The sequence below is a fragment of the Ischnura elegans genome, chromosome 2 (assembly GCF_921293095.1).
Source record: "Ischnura elegans chromosome 2, ioIscEleg1.1, whole genome shotgun sequence".
Classification (NCBI taxonomy): domain Eukaryota; kingdom Metazoa; phylum Arthropoda; class Insecta; order Odonata; family Coenagrionidae; genus Ischnura; species Ischnura elegans.
Window position 1 is genome coordinate 89,362,744 of NC_060247.1, and position 15,121 is coordinate 89,377,864.

At 39.3% G+C, this 15,121-nt stretch overlaps 1 protein-coding gene across 2 annotated transcripts in view; it reads right to left on the bottom strand.

Annotated features, from left to right (window-relative positions):
* The window catches only part of LOC124154141 (tyrocidine synthase 3), a 55,477-nt gene that overhangs the window by 19,519 nt on the left and 20,837 nt on the right, over window positions 1-15,121 (bottom strand). For both annotated transcript variants that reach the window (XM_046527674.1, XM_046527673.1), the window contains exon 2: window positions 210-827. In XM_046527674.1, coding sequence (XP_046383630.1) covers window positions 210-802 — 593 coding nt within the window. In that variant the 5' untranslated portion in view covers window positions 803-827. The remainder of the gene's footprint in view (window positions 1-209; window positions 828-15,121) is intronic.

A 15,121-nucleotide genomic window follows, 5' to 3' on the forward strand; every position in this document is an offset into this window, starting at 1 on the left:
GTCTCATTATTGATGATGGAATCCGGCAATGTGTTTTTACCCCAAGAGCTCAACAAAGACAAAAGAACGAGTCCTAAATTAGTTCTTAAGAGAAAATACATTAGGGTGCAAAGACAATCGTTTAGGAGGATAGAGTGGAGTGGTTCATCAAACCAGTCTTAGTTAACCGGCGATGATGATGGAAACGTTCATTCCCAACTGTTACTCACCTGTGCGGAATCTTCACCCCCTTGGGAGCCCCAGTGCTCCCCGAAGTGTAGAGCACAATGGCCGTCCTCTCCATCGGTTCCACGTCCTTGGAACCTCGCAGCTTCTCAGCATCCTTCAAGTCCGAATCGGACACTTGCTTGCACTCGGCCGTCAGCGCCTCGTAGTTGATTGTGGGGACCGTGCCCGAGTCCACCTCCACGCCCTCATCCTTGACCAGTAAGAATGGTCGGGCGTCCGAAAGGATGTGAGCGACCCTGCCGGGCGGGAACGAGGGGTCGACGGGCACGTAAGCGGTGCCCGCCTTCCAGCAGCCCAGCAGAAGGGTCACCAGTCGGTCGGAAGGGTGCATGCAGACGGCCACCAGCGGAGGGTCGCCGTGGCGGCCTCTGCCCCTGGCGGCGATGCCGCGCGCCAGTCGGTTGGAGTTGGCGTTGAGTTGACGGAAGGCGGTGGTCCGACCGCCGAAAGCCACGGCGACGTCCCCGGGAGACGCTTTGGAAGCGGCCGACTCGAATAGCTTCTCGAGAGGGCGCCAGTCGGCCGGTTTGGTCGACTCACCCTTGAGGATGGATAGCTGCGGGATGGATCCCATGGCGAACTCGCCCCTGAAGAAACCTCTGTGAATAAAAATATAAATCAAATGGCTGTGAGAAGGACAGAAGCATTTGAATTGACTACAGAGTTTCATAAAATCGGCATCCCTGACTTTACTTCAGGGCGTTTTGTTTAATTTTTTCTTTGAGGATAACCTAGAAAAATACTAAAATTAGATTCTGTGCAGTAAAGCGTTACGGCATGAACAGGTTGACTTTGAATCAATTTCACTACCCGAATAATAAAGGTCTGCAATGGTTCGATGGAACTTAGCAGACTAATCACGTATGCGCGAACCTGTTTTTGCGAACGGGTGATTACTATAAGAGGTCAAAAAAGCAAACTTATTTTCCCTAAATTAGTACTCCTCAAGAACTATATGTGTCAATGAAATGATTATCCGATAGGATTGAGGAACGAGCTGCGCTAATGCAATCACAATATGGTGTTTATTAGTGGTTTTACCGATAACACCGTAGCCAAGAAAACATTTCTGGGGTGTTCAAGAGGAGGTACATTTGGGGGAGAGAAGAACAAAGTGTAGGGTACACTTAACACCGTCTCTCCAAAGCAGGAGGATGTGAATCTTACTATTCACCATTTAAGTTACCATTGGTTTAATTTTGATGTTGATATAAAATATTTCACAAAACTTAGTCTGATACGCTTACAGACGCGCCATATTAAAGATAATGTTATTAATTATTTGCTCAAAACGCATTGCTATATTATAATTAATTATTTGCTATTAGATGTATTTACGTCGTGTGTATAAATGCTTAATTCGTATTTCCCCGCCAAGTCGTTGAAGCTTTTATTTTGAGAGACAGAAAAAAATGAGCGCGGCTCCTGCAGGAAAATGATCTTATTACTTTCCTCTCCGATTGCATTAGCCCCTTATCTTTTACAAATGTCTGCGAAAGGAGCTTCCGCTGGGCATCGGATTCGCAGCAATAAATATGTTCATTTCCCTATTAAAGTCACGTCCAATCATCAATCTAGTATTTTCCGCATAGAACACATAGGACTTAGAAAGGTGGTCATAAAATAATCTCCTAAATATACGATCATCTCTGTTTGTGCGCAGTTGTTTACTAGTGTTCGGAAACCATCTGTTCAGAATCATCCTGATTACACAAATTATCTCTCACAAATCAATCTAAGTTATACCCATCAAGTCAGGTTTGAATGGAAGTCGTAATATGTATAACGCTGATAAAACTGGTCGTCCTTATCTTCTCTCGCACCTTTATTCATAGTTACCACGCAGCCAGTAATAAAATAAATCGGACTTACACGTATTAAAATTATATGGTATCCAAAACAACTGTCTTGATTGATCAGTCCAACTTCTTTAACAAGAGCAGAAAACTATTTGGCCAATTTAGGTTTAATTATGAACTTATTTAACCACTTTCTAGTTTTCATCCAGTGAGCCGTATTTGTTAATACCGTGATAGCAGGATCAAAAGTATTTTAGTGTATTTCTTGTGTGTGTTGAATTATATATTTAACTGTGAGTCACGTTTTTCCATCTAAGAATCAGTCCAGTTCCTGTGTTGTTACTAAACAATCAATGATTCTTAAAATATAGAATGGTACTCCTCTGGTACTCTTGGTTGCAACTCATTTTAAAATATATTCAATTAAAATGCACATAAATCAAGAAAATGTTAATTAAAAATGACCCCGATGAAAGGTGTGGCTAAATACCTTTTACTATTTGTTGAGGAGTGGGCTATAAAAAGGTATCTAACCTCTCGTATAGTGTTTCTACCCGTAGGTCGGTGTATAAAGGTAAGGGTAGAGTCCACCCTGGACTAAGCCTCAGTCATGCGATTTCACATAGTCATGATTGGGAGGTCATTTGCTTTTCCTGTACTACCTCTTACGTCTAAATATTTTGCACGAGAATTTTAGTCTTTGCCTGAATGTTTTTTAAAATATGCGTCTCCTGATTATAGTGAGAATTTTGTGTCGGAAAATAATCTCCGGTGACGTATTCATGCATTTACAATATAATTATCGATTTATTTTGATATGGTTCAAAAAGATTTATAATTTGGAAACAAAACAATATTGTATTTATTGCATTGTATGATTTTATAATGTTTTCTTCAAAATTTTCACAATATTGTTGTTGTGTTGGGAAATGAGTTGATTACGGTGGCAGGAGTTGATATATTTTGTTGTTGATTATATCGCCTCTCCAGCCACAAGGTACGTACAGGTTGGGAAGTGCCATTCCCGCAGCAATGGAATCATCGATAGAATTAAGTATATTTTAAATTTTTTTCCTTAAAACATGATTCGACTAACTGATTAACTGTTAAGTAAGCAAAAATGTAATTTAAAGATGTCTTTTCGATAGGTAAATATGATTGGGAAACTTAGCCGATTTTTCTCGGTAAACCAAATAATCATTTTAATACGCATCATATCATATTTAGTAATAAATCCGTTCTTATGTCATCGTATTGAGAAGTAATTTATGCTATATGTTTTCTATAAATTCCGTATCTATGAAATGAAATCGGTGACTTTTAATTCTATCCCCTTCTGTCCTAGGCAGTTGCAGATCCAGAGAGGTGCTAGAGGGGGCTATAGCCCCCCTCCCCAGGTATACTATTTACAATAGATAAAATAGTAATTTTGCACAATTGTCGAATAAATACAGGAGAGGAGAGCCCCCTAAGCCCCCTCTTGCCCCTATTCTGGATCCACTACTGATCCTAGTGTATCACTAATTATACACATTAGCGGAGTTTCACTAAAAATGGTCCATTTTTAAATAAACATACCGGTTTCTGTAATTGGTCTTTATTGGTATGCGGAATAACAGGAAGCAGTGACCGTCTGAGGGGAGGAGGAAGAGATATATTCACGAAATGTGAGCGCGAATCTCCGACACAGCCCCGCCCCTCTTTCCGCATTACTCCGAAAGCTCGGCAAACATCGAGTTCAGGCCTTGGGCAACTGAACGTGCAGGTTAATCGTGCTCGACCTTTTTCATGCAACGCAAGGTCAGGAGGCGCACGGCATAGCGGAGTGACCGAGGCGGAGACAGCTCTCGCACGTGTTTCCTCTGACAAGTGGAGGGGACAAAGGGAAAGTTCGCATTCACGTGGTCACGGGTCAACGGCCTAAGCACCCTTATATGCGAGGTGCCAGAGAGGTCGCCAAGATTATAGCCAAGGTGAAGAGCTACTGCGAGGACATCGGGGATCCCATGCCGTCCCCAATAACCCTTCTCCGATTGTGTTCCTGAATGCATTTTTGTTTGATTTGAGGGAAATCTATAACTCAGGCGATATTTAGTCACATGAAAAAATCTCTTCAGCTCCCTCTCCTCCCCGATCCTCTGATTAGGTTATGTTATAATTAAGAGTAAACCATAAGAGAAATGTGCCATTGGTCTTGGGGAAGCCATTCGGGGAGGTGAAGAAAGAGAGACAGACAAAATCATGAAAAGAATCTCCTCATTAGGCACATTAAATCCACATTTTTTGTAAAAAAAATAACCGTGGATTTTGAACCCGTAATTTTGTATAAAATGATGTGGGTACCAAATTCCATTTAAATATTCGAAATTTATTTATTTATTTATTTGCAATAAACCCAAAAACAGTACATGAGACCTTTTACATTGGATTTTTAAACAAATGGATAAATAATAAAGTGGAACAAGAAATAATTGTGATTTTTCATTATCCTAACTTCCCAAAAATCATAACCTTAGTCCCACTCTCCCCTCAAATACGCATCACTCATCCTATATCCGTCTCCTCCATGTTTATCGTGTCTGCATTACCTTACTTCTTAAAATGACGCAAAGAGCGTGGAAACCGATAGGGGTCACATTAAGTAAATAGTGGAAAATTCAAATTATATAATTTAATGTATAAATAAAACACATTTGTGTTTTATTCACGTAAAATTAGCTTCCATTAAATCTACTCGCTAACGAGTTTGTATATTACCTTTAAGTTTAGTCTGTAAGGGCTTTTTCTGTACGAATTTCAGTAATGGAAAGAAATTGGTAGTAACCGAAGCATTTCTATGAGTGATGTTATTGTGGGCGGGAAGGTGCCTGGCGTTCATCATAATTTTTTTTTTTTTTTTGCGACAGCAGGTTCCACTTGCTACGGCGACGTTTCGCTTCCTGGTTGAAAGTTTTACACCCTCAAGGATTTCATGGATTAAAACGGTTCGGGTAAATGTCGGAAAGGCATACCGATCCAATCGTCTCCTTCCTTCGGTGCCCTCCCTACTTCCTGGATGTTGCCGCGGTATCCGCTCCAAACCGATTCTTATCGTCCCCCAAATGCGCCCTCACACTCGCCCAGGGCCTCTCCCTCCCAGCATCTCTTTCACTTTTCACAGACTTCCCGCCTACTGCTCTGCTCCACATATACCTCTTCTTCTCGTGGACTAAAGTGAACGCATGGCCTTCGCTAAAAATCCGCATTTTTGACCTAACCGACTGAAATTTTACGCATATTTTTTCTCTTAACAACTTTTTCTTCATATTGATTAGATTATTCTTGAGATTTGGCCAATTTAACCGTTTATTCTTCAACGCCAACGCATAGGAAACATTTTGATTTCATATTTAGGACTGAAATATAACCAATTCATCATTAAATGAATTCTTTTCGGGTTTCCAGCCGTGTTAAGGCCTACATGTTGCAGCCTTACGTTTCGTTGTGAGACTTTCCCAAAAGGCATTAAACTTGAAATAACACGAGGCATTTAAATCTTAACAGAGATTTCTAAAAAATAAAAAAGTAAAAGCACATAATAAGGCATCATTAATTTCAAATAAAAAGATAGTGTACTTGTGAGTAGTTTGAATGACAACCAATGCTCAGTTTCTAACATAACTAACAGTAAGTGTTAAGGCTTATAAAAAATACATCAGGTGAATAAAAGTTCTCGTGCGCCATTAATAATGTGAGAAACGTGGAGAATGAAATGAATGTGAGGCGTAAAGGCCGTTTTACACGGTACACGGAATTGCGCAGTCTGACGTACGTGTGAAGGCGCAATCAAAATTGCGTCGTGTAAAGCGGTGAATTGCTAGAACACATGCGAGAATGCGTGGATGCGAGACGGCAAAATAGCCCCTGTTCTAAATTCGTTCATGCATTCGCGCAATTCCACGCCATTTTAGAAATTAATGCAGCTCTAACCTGCGCAATTCCGTGTACCGTGTAAAACGGCCTTAAGACAATGTAACGGAGGGCAAATTGAGTACATGGCTGGCAGATGGCCGGCAAAACGTCTCGGCGTAGTGAAGATATTCCAAGCTGTATTGGACATTTTCACTCGTTGTGGAAGATCAAGAAAGGTAGCCGATATCCTCCAGCCGTACCCAAGTCAAATTCGATGGTGAAAGGTGAACAACGCCCGACCTCCTCCATAATCCAGTTTGGCAATTAGCTGTGGGGATTCAAATTCATTGAAGGCATGTGACATATTTTAAATTTGGCCACGGAAATCCTAAGCATGAGTCTTACGATGGTACCAGTCACCACCGGTTTTAAGGGAGCAGACTCTTCCAGTCCCAAAATCGTCTTCTGCGCAAGGCCATGAGCTTTCACAGCGACATTATACCTCAAACGACGGAAGGGGCTAAATCAGAGGCTTTCTCAGTACGTCCCACGGTTCAGAAGCGACCCGTGAGGCCCTCTTATCTTGCTGTTGGCGACCTTTTTATCAAAGAAAACAAATGACTGAAAATTACGTGTATCTTGACAAGATGCCGCTCACGTCGACTTTGCTGTTTACCGAATTACATAAGAGGAGCTCAGTAGTGCGTACCACTTTCCGGCTGATCACTTTTTCTAATTCTGTTCATAGTCAGTGACGTGACATAGCACCATCTGATTGGAGCATTTTTGTATGGTTTACTGCTTGTTCAAAACTTCTTAATTTGATCATCTTATTTACATTTCTAGTCGCCCCCTAAAATGCCGATTGAAAGAATTGATAGGTTGAGGCTCGGCTTCGTGAAATTGCTTCATATCGAATCAAAAAACCTTGCAGATTTCACATAAATAATTTTAATATCGACCAGTTTCGTGGGTAGGTGAAAATGTTGCACAGCGACGAAACTGGTCGATATTAAAATTATTTATGTGAATTGTACAAGTTTTTTTGATTGCTGATTGAAAGTAAATGCGGCCCTGGGACTGAAATGTATTTCAATCCCAGGTGTAAATAAATGTCTCCTTGCCACCTTGCAATGACCATCTGCAACAATTTAGTGCACGAGACCAGTCCACCGATAGACTTCCCATTTTTTTTTTAAATAACATTCCGCCCCCCTTTTCCACGACTGTTCAGTCACTCCTCCCGTAAGTCCCACACGTGTCTTCGGGGAGACGCCCTTGTAACTGCTCCCGTCCTCTGGCGAAGGCCTTTTTCGGGGCTCATGACGCGGAAACGAGTGCAGAACCAGAAAACCATGTGATCCGTTGCTACCCATTGTATCCTGTATGCTAATACCTTAGTGAGTTTTCTTATTTACGCTTTTTGGAAAAGCATTGTGTTCCGCATCGGGTTCACTGGTATCCGCGAACAGTTGGAATGTGAGAGATTTGATTTCCGGATCTCATTCCGCGTTAATCGATCTTCCTACGTACGATACTTACCCACGTGCCTGCCGAAGCGGTTGAATACTGATTTGAATGAGCTCTGCTATAGTGGACCCCAACTTGCCTCTGGTAGCGTTGCCGAAATAATGCCTTGTAGTGAGTCCTGAGCCCTTGAAATTTGGGAATTGGGTGAATTACTGGTCTAAATCCGAATAATTTTTGTAATAAATCCTAGAAAGCAAAATTTTCTTATTTTATGATAAATTTTAGTTTAAGTGGTGCAAGATATTGGTTTATCTCCTAAAGAATTTATCTAAACATGTGAATTTCTATCATGAAAATTAATGTCTATTTCTGAAAAGAGACTATCCAACTTACAGAGAAAATTAATTAATTAGATACGTATTCTCATTAATTATGAAATTAGAAGTGGTTAATGTTTTCACGAGAAACCCCAATTGACTGAGTACTTCTATTATGAAAACACGAATAAAAATATCAACGAGTAGGTATTACGATATGATGATTTGACATTTATTCTCGATTTTTTATCGGATTATTATTGTGATGTATTTGGTTACATTGTTATAGTTATGTTTATGTGAATATTTTCTCCCTCCGATAAGCGTTCGTCATTCATCTGGCCCACCCGTTTCTTCATATCTCCTAAATATATTCTCAGAAGCCTATAATACAACTAAGAGTAGAATTTGAGTGCATTATGCACTCAAATCTTTTTCTCATGCAGCTATGCTGAAACCTAAATTAAAAATTCAATACCAATATAATTACAGATTCTAACGTTTTTCCAATTTTCTTTAATTTTTAAATTATAACATTATTAATTTATTTGCATAATTTAAGGAGATGGTTAGAATAATTCACATTATATTTTTAACTTGACAATCATATACTCATTTGGAAACAGCGGTGCTTTGATCTTATTAAAAACCTGGAAGAATGGTTGCATTCTACCCACTGAAATTTTTGGACACAAAGCTCCGAAAGATGATTGGAGGTGGAAGAATACCCGTTGGTGAAGGAGCCTTCAACTATGAATGCCTTTATCATCACAAGTCGACCTTCGACTGTCTCAGAGTGCTGATTTATTAGCACGCTTGGAGCGGTATACTTACTTATGAGACCCAATGAAGCATTTAAAAAAAAACTTACTTTTTTACTGCCGGTCCATATTTCACCTTTCTCGTAGTGAATTTTATTGCTCGGAAAAACTCATAAATTGCGTGTCGCTATAACAGGTGTGATTTTTTCCCAACCGTTTAATACCTTCTGTTTTAATTTTTCAAACTCGATTATGCCGTATAGCTGATTCGGAAATCTAAAAAAACCTGAAAATTAGTAAAAAAAAATGGTAAGCTATCATTAGTGCATCACTTGACATACGCGTCGCTTAGACTCCTCTCGAAAATTATATGCCATGACAGATACGGTATCGGCAAGAGGAATCGCTTTCATTAAGGTATTGATAACTGAAACGGAAAAATGAGAATATGTGTAGCGGGTTGCCTATATAAAATGTACGATGCAATTTCAGGGTTCACACTTTATAGTGGCGTAATTGAAAACTAAAAATGGCTATAAAACTTTCTTGCTGAGGTGGAGTTCTCTATATTAATCACAAATTACATCACTTCGACTAAAAGTATGATCACAATGACTGTATTTATATGTATAGTGGCTAGTTTTCTGGTTATTGCAGTTTGCTCGCGGATAACGGAGCCAAAAAGAGGCATTCTAGTGGGCTCTGTATTTCATAACGCTACCCTATTCAGCTGAAAACCAGGATAACGATCTCTGTTCGCCAGATGCAATTTTTTACGTTTTTTTATTTTATATAATAGGGTGGTTTCCTATTATTTTTTATTGCCTAAATCGAAAGATTATTACTCCTGGAGTACGTATTTCACGCTTTTAGATTTTTATATGACGATTTCTATTTTTCGCGATTAAATGAAAAGTGAAAATTTTCAAGCGCGCGAAAACGCGACGGGTAAGTATGAATGCCGGGAAAAACTCCGCGTGACGTCGTTCTGCTTCCCGCTGCGGCAAGTGAGGTGACCTTGGGTCGAGGCTCTGAGCGCTGATACGACGCAGGATGCTAGCAGGTAGCTGAGTACCATGCTGGCTGGTAGCGCTTGGCTTAAGTAAGGATAATGATTCCCCGATCAAACGAAGAAAACTTTCCGACCTTAGGCAGTTTTAATAGGTGATTATTAAGACATGTTTCACTGAGCCCTGTGCCTCATGCATGCATTGGTAACCTCAGACGATGTAAAACTCCTATCCTCTCGTGTAGAAACTAGGTCCCTGTGACGTCACGTGGAGTGGCATCGCATGGGCGCCAATGTGGCCTTTTTCAAATGAGGACAAAATTGACCCTTGCCATTCATCTAAACCGGTATTTCTAAAACCAAATAATTTGTATATTATGAATACACTAATGGTGGGTAACGAATCGCAATCAATGCCTTTCGTTTTCTTTGATGAAGGAAACTACCCAATTCATGGATTAAATCTTATTGCGCCGGATCCTAGATGTTTGGCTGACAGATGCGAAGCATCACGTCTCACTTCTTCGTCCCAGTACGCTTGACGATTCCTAGATTCTTCACGAGTCCTTTAATAGTAGTTCCTACGTTTTCCCCGTAATATGTTTTAAGTAATCTCACCACCAGGATATTGTAATTCTTCCGACGCCGTAATGTTTCCTTCTTCGTCAAAGTTCACATAGCGATAGCGAAAAGTCTTGCTGACAATGGGGTCGATGACTCACAATTCATCGTCACAATTCACTTGCCATAACCGAAATCGCAATCCAAAAGAGAATTCGGTAAGTGGAGAGGTTCATTCAGCCATTCACTCATTATTAAAGAAGATAAATTGGAAAGTGCCTCCCCTTTTGTGATGCGTTGGTGACGTCACCAGTTTCGACTCACTGCTTACATTAGTTAAAAGAAAAAGTCTCACTGAGGGAAGGAATCACTCACTGGAGTGTGGACAGCTAAATACCAAATTGAGGACCAGGAGTAGCTGGCAATGAGCCGCTCCGCAGAAGTCCGTGTCGTGATCAAATTTACTGCCATTTTAAGGCCGATTATTTTTCGCGACGAATAAATCAATAAGTATGCTACGGATGGGGAAACAGAAAAATTCGGGTCTCTTCATTTTTCAATATTTATTACGATCGGCAATTTAAAAAAATGGATGATCCATCCCATTGTTCTTCCATGTATTTGCCGAAACTTAATTCTAGTCCCAACTCCTTAAGGCATTATGCGATCGAAGACAAATTAATTCATAATCACTGGATATCAAAAGAAGCCTCTTAACACTTACTTGTATGTCCCTCCTTTTACTCAATCCCAAAAAGAACCAAATCACTCTCTTCTCTTATCACAGAAATTATATCTCGTGGTGGAAGTGCTTTTTAACAAGGACCCCGACCTTGCATCAGCTGTGGAGAGGGATAACCTGCCATCAGGTGTTGTATTTTCCCAGTGTTTAGGGGCTACTGGAAGCCTTAATTTGTTTTTCCATTTTCTTGTAATTTGTAAACACGAATTATTGCTTTTTATCAACTGGATCATTGTGCAGATCAAACGCTTGTGTTATCCTGGGAATCATGCAAACAAAGAGTATTTGCTTTTCGGTTTTTTCTTGTCATTGCTATGACACGATGCCTGCCGGAGATTTTTCACCTTGACTCACTCTCTTACAATTTTTTTGGCCATAATGGTGGCTCACCATACCTTTCACTTTAAATCAGCTGCGCTGTTTTAACCCACTTCCATTACCACTTTTTCCGCATTTCCTTATCTTTTTTTGTGAAGAATATTTTCATATATCATGAATGCCTACGGATGTCTTTCACTGCGGAATTTATTTCATTCCATGCACTCATATTATCCCGCCATTTTCCAGTCTCACCCACTCAGTGCTTCAGGCGGGTTTTACAGGTGAGGGTAGAGCTCAACTCAGACTAAGCCACTGTTGTGTGACATTTACATAGTCGGGAAGTGGGACCAGTGCCTTTTCTTAGGGCACCTCTTACTTTTGTATGCGGTATGTGAAGGCTTCATGGGTGATTTGAACCCGTGATCCTTTGGTCAGTAGCCCCAAGCTGTTCACACATTGAATAACTCCGCTCCTTCTTTTACCCCTAACCACGCCCACCACTTCCACCTTTTCCACCACTTTTAACTCCTGCTCCTACTTTTAACCTATTCGCTCGTTATTTATTTTTATGGTAAAATAATATGAAAAACAGCTATTATCATTATCATAATTTCTATAATGGATAATTATTTAACCCCTATTCATAGCGTTACATTCAAACACTGTAATATATCAGTTTTTTATATCCTTGATTTACTAACACCTCTCGTAATGTCCGATCATGTCCATTTATTTCATCCAAGAACATTTTTCCTAAGTTTCTGTGTTATATCGTATTCTATGCACGATGTCCCGTTGTAGTAGATATAAAAATCGTTAAGGAATTATTTATTTACAATCCCGTTAATATTGCTATCGTAGAATAATCAATAATGTGAGAGGAGTTCAATAAAGCAGAAGTTTATGGATTATCAGTTTTATTATATGGAGATTTAAGCTTGGTTTCGTGAGGTAAAGGCCAAGGTTAGCCTTTTGGTGTCAGACACTGTCTCAGAATTTGATCCTGTGTCTCACTCTGAATTTCATTTTTCATAATTCGGTTGATGGATGTGAAAGTGAATGTTCCTCTATAATATTTTTTCTCCCTCCAATAACCAAAAAAATTAACTAGAAGGCCACCTGAAAAGCTATTTTTTTATATCGTCAGTTAATTCGCCAATTATTTCATTCATGGAGGAAGATAATTTGAACGATCCAGCGGTTCACGAATGTTAACAAGCTCCGAAATGGAAGAATTTACAGCTAAAATCAAAGCGTGGTTATGTTTATCTTCACTTACAATGCGTTACATAAAAACTTGTTCTCAACGACCGGTTAAAAATCTTGAATGGCTGTTGAACTAGAAAAATATTTTATTGCCTGTTAAGGTGTATCGTTTTTCCGTTATATATATACTTAGTAGTAGTAGTTAATTAATGGTTGAAGGCCACACGTCGTGTAATTTCCATATGCTAAACATGATAAAAGATACTACTTTGTATTTTCCTCACAGATCTTGAATAACCCAGATTCATTTAAACGACAATATCTCGTTTTCAAGGTATGAGAGCCAATTCGTAGTATTAATGGCCGTTAGAAGTTGCCACCCGATGCCTACGCTACAGATTTAATTTTACATAATCAGTTAAGAGGTCGAATAACTCTCTCTCGACCGGTTGTATTTATTTTTTTTCGCGAAGAATTGCTTTATTAAAACATACATTCCCATCTCAAAATTTCACCATTAAACAGTGTACATTGGCGTCAATATTTGTCTATTTCTCAAATATTAAAAAAAATACTCATGAGAAAATATCGGGGGAAAGTTTCATAATTTTTCGATTCAAGCAAATATTGAAAAGAGTCCGCTCTATACATTCGTGATACGAGTACGAGTAAAAATCGTATTTATAAATGACGGCATTTAAGTTTTAAACGGGTAATAATTCACGTAAACAGACTGGTCGAGCGCAAGTAATTAGTCCTCTAAACACGTGTAAATGTGGACCTTTCTCGATTAATATCTCATAAACAGCTTTCTTTAATGATAATAAAATACTCTCAGCTGTGCTCATTGCCATACTTATTAAAGAACGATGGAGAAAATATTTATGACGATACTTCGGACGCTGAAGCCACATCCCCGTTAGGATTCAGTATTTGTTAACCGTGTTCCAAAAACTAGGTGACAGACACCAAAGAATGGAAAGAACGCGTGTCCGTTCAAGATGACAAGGAATTAGTATGCTGAGAACATTTTGTTCGCGTCCCATTTATATTCGTAGGGTGTTCATTAGCGCCCCGGTTGACAATAGCACACACTTTTCGTTTTCTTGCGGCCTAGGTCCTTCGTCCATTAGCGCCAGGAGATGGTGCACTCGTGTATATGAATTCTTAGAGCAAGAACGTTGGCGAACTTCGCTCCCGCCCGTGGTCAACTTTTCTCTGGTTAGTGAGTGGCATGTTTTCGGCGAACGTACGGTAACTTATTCATACAACTCAAATGGCCCAAAGATGATCCAATTTATAATTTATGTTATTTTAGAGTCCTTGCTTCACAATAATTCGATGTTATTTCACTGTAGTAATGACAATCCCTTGCATATTGTTTATTTTACAACTAATTTTCAATATTAGGTCTTGAATAAAGCTATTTTTCGTATTTTTAAGCAGAAGACTCGGGGTTCGAACTCCTATTTTATCGACTAATGACACTACATTTTCCAAGAAATAGTTTGCAATCATGTATCAACGCTTGAACTTGGTCAAAATATATAATTTAATGACGTTTACCATTTATTCATTAAGAATATGATCAATTTTCCGATTTATATGTCCTAGTTCCAAACTTGGGAGACATTAATGAACGGCCGATTTAACATCATCGCTACCCATGATATATTTGTACCAATAATATAGTTTCTTACAAAGAGATTTGGGAATTTAGTAGAAGTATTAAAAATAATACGATTTTCAAAAAATAACCGTTATAAAATATTTCCCGCGTCTCTTAAAATAAAACAATATGTCAAAAAATTATTTTCCCAAATTTTAATAATTTTCTCAATTTCTGTCGCCATCCCTAAATTTGGAGCATTCAATCAAAAATTCAGGCAGAGGGTGGGAAAAGACAGTTGAATTTTAAACGTAAAAAATATAATGTCATTGTTCGTGCCAAATGCTGTTCATCACTTTTTGGTACCCCAGATGTCTTTTATGTGAAATATTACTGCATCTAAAACGTCGTTTGCGTCGCGGCAACTGAGTTACAAACGCTTCCGCCTCCATGTAGATCAAACGAAAACTACATAAAATAGACATCCCCAACATTCCCTCCTACATCACTGAAAATTCGTTGCGAATCACTCTGCATTGCCACATTTTCCTAGCGTATGCAGGGAATCGCAACGGAAATGGTTGGTCTGGTTGATAGCGATACTTAAAAGGTGAGATTATCACAGAGTATCATGCCCTCGCATTTGCATCGCATCGGCGAGGCTCGGTTTAAAATTTGTTGGGATTGCCGGAAGCCTGTCTCCAAGGCCTGGAGGAAAACAAGTACTATGGCTGGGTGCGTGTTTCACGAAGGACGAGTACTAGGAGAACGAATAAGGTGGGACAAGACCTCGAAAACATGATGCAGAGATGACCTTGTGCGGGGAGAATGGATCTGGAAAAATCCAAATCAGTTGCGGCTATAATGACGCCTTGACTGCGATTATTGCGGTTCTGCCCAATTTATAACCTTTGTATTTGCGATATATCAAGGGTGATCAATAAGGTGTGTGTTCGGAACCAAGAACTAGTGACATTGAAGTTCAAATATTAACTACTTATTTTTTTCCAAGATAGTTTTCCCTTTTTAAGAATTTCTTTCAGCTGTCTTGTGAGGTACAATTTTATTGGCTTTTCGCACAATTTGTGAGGCAACATAATTACCGTCTACGTGCGTTTGAAAATTCTAAAAGTTTCATAATCAGGTGGTTTCATATTATTTTTTTATTGCCTAAATTGAAAGATTATTACTCCTGGAGTACATGCTT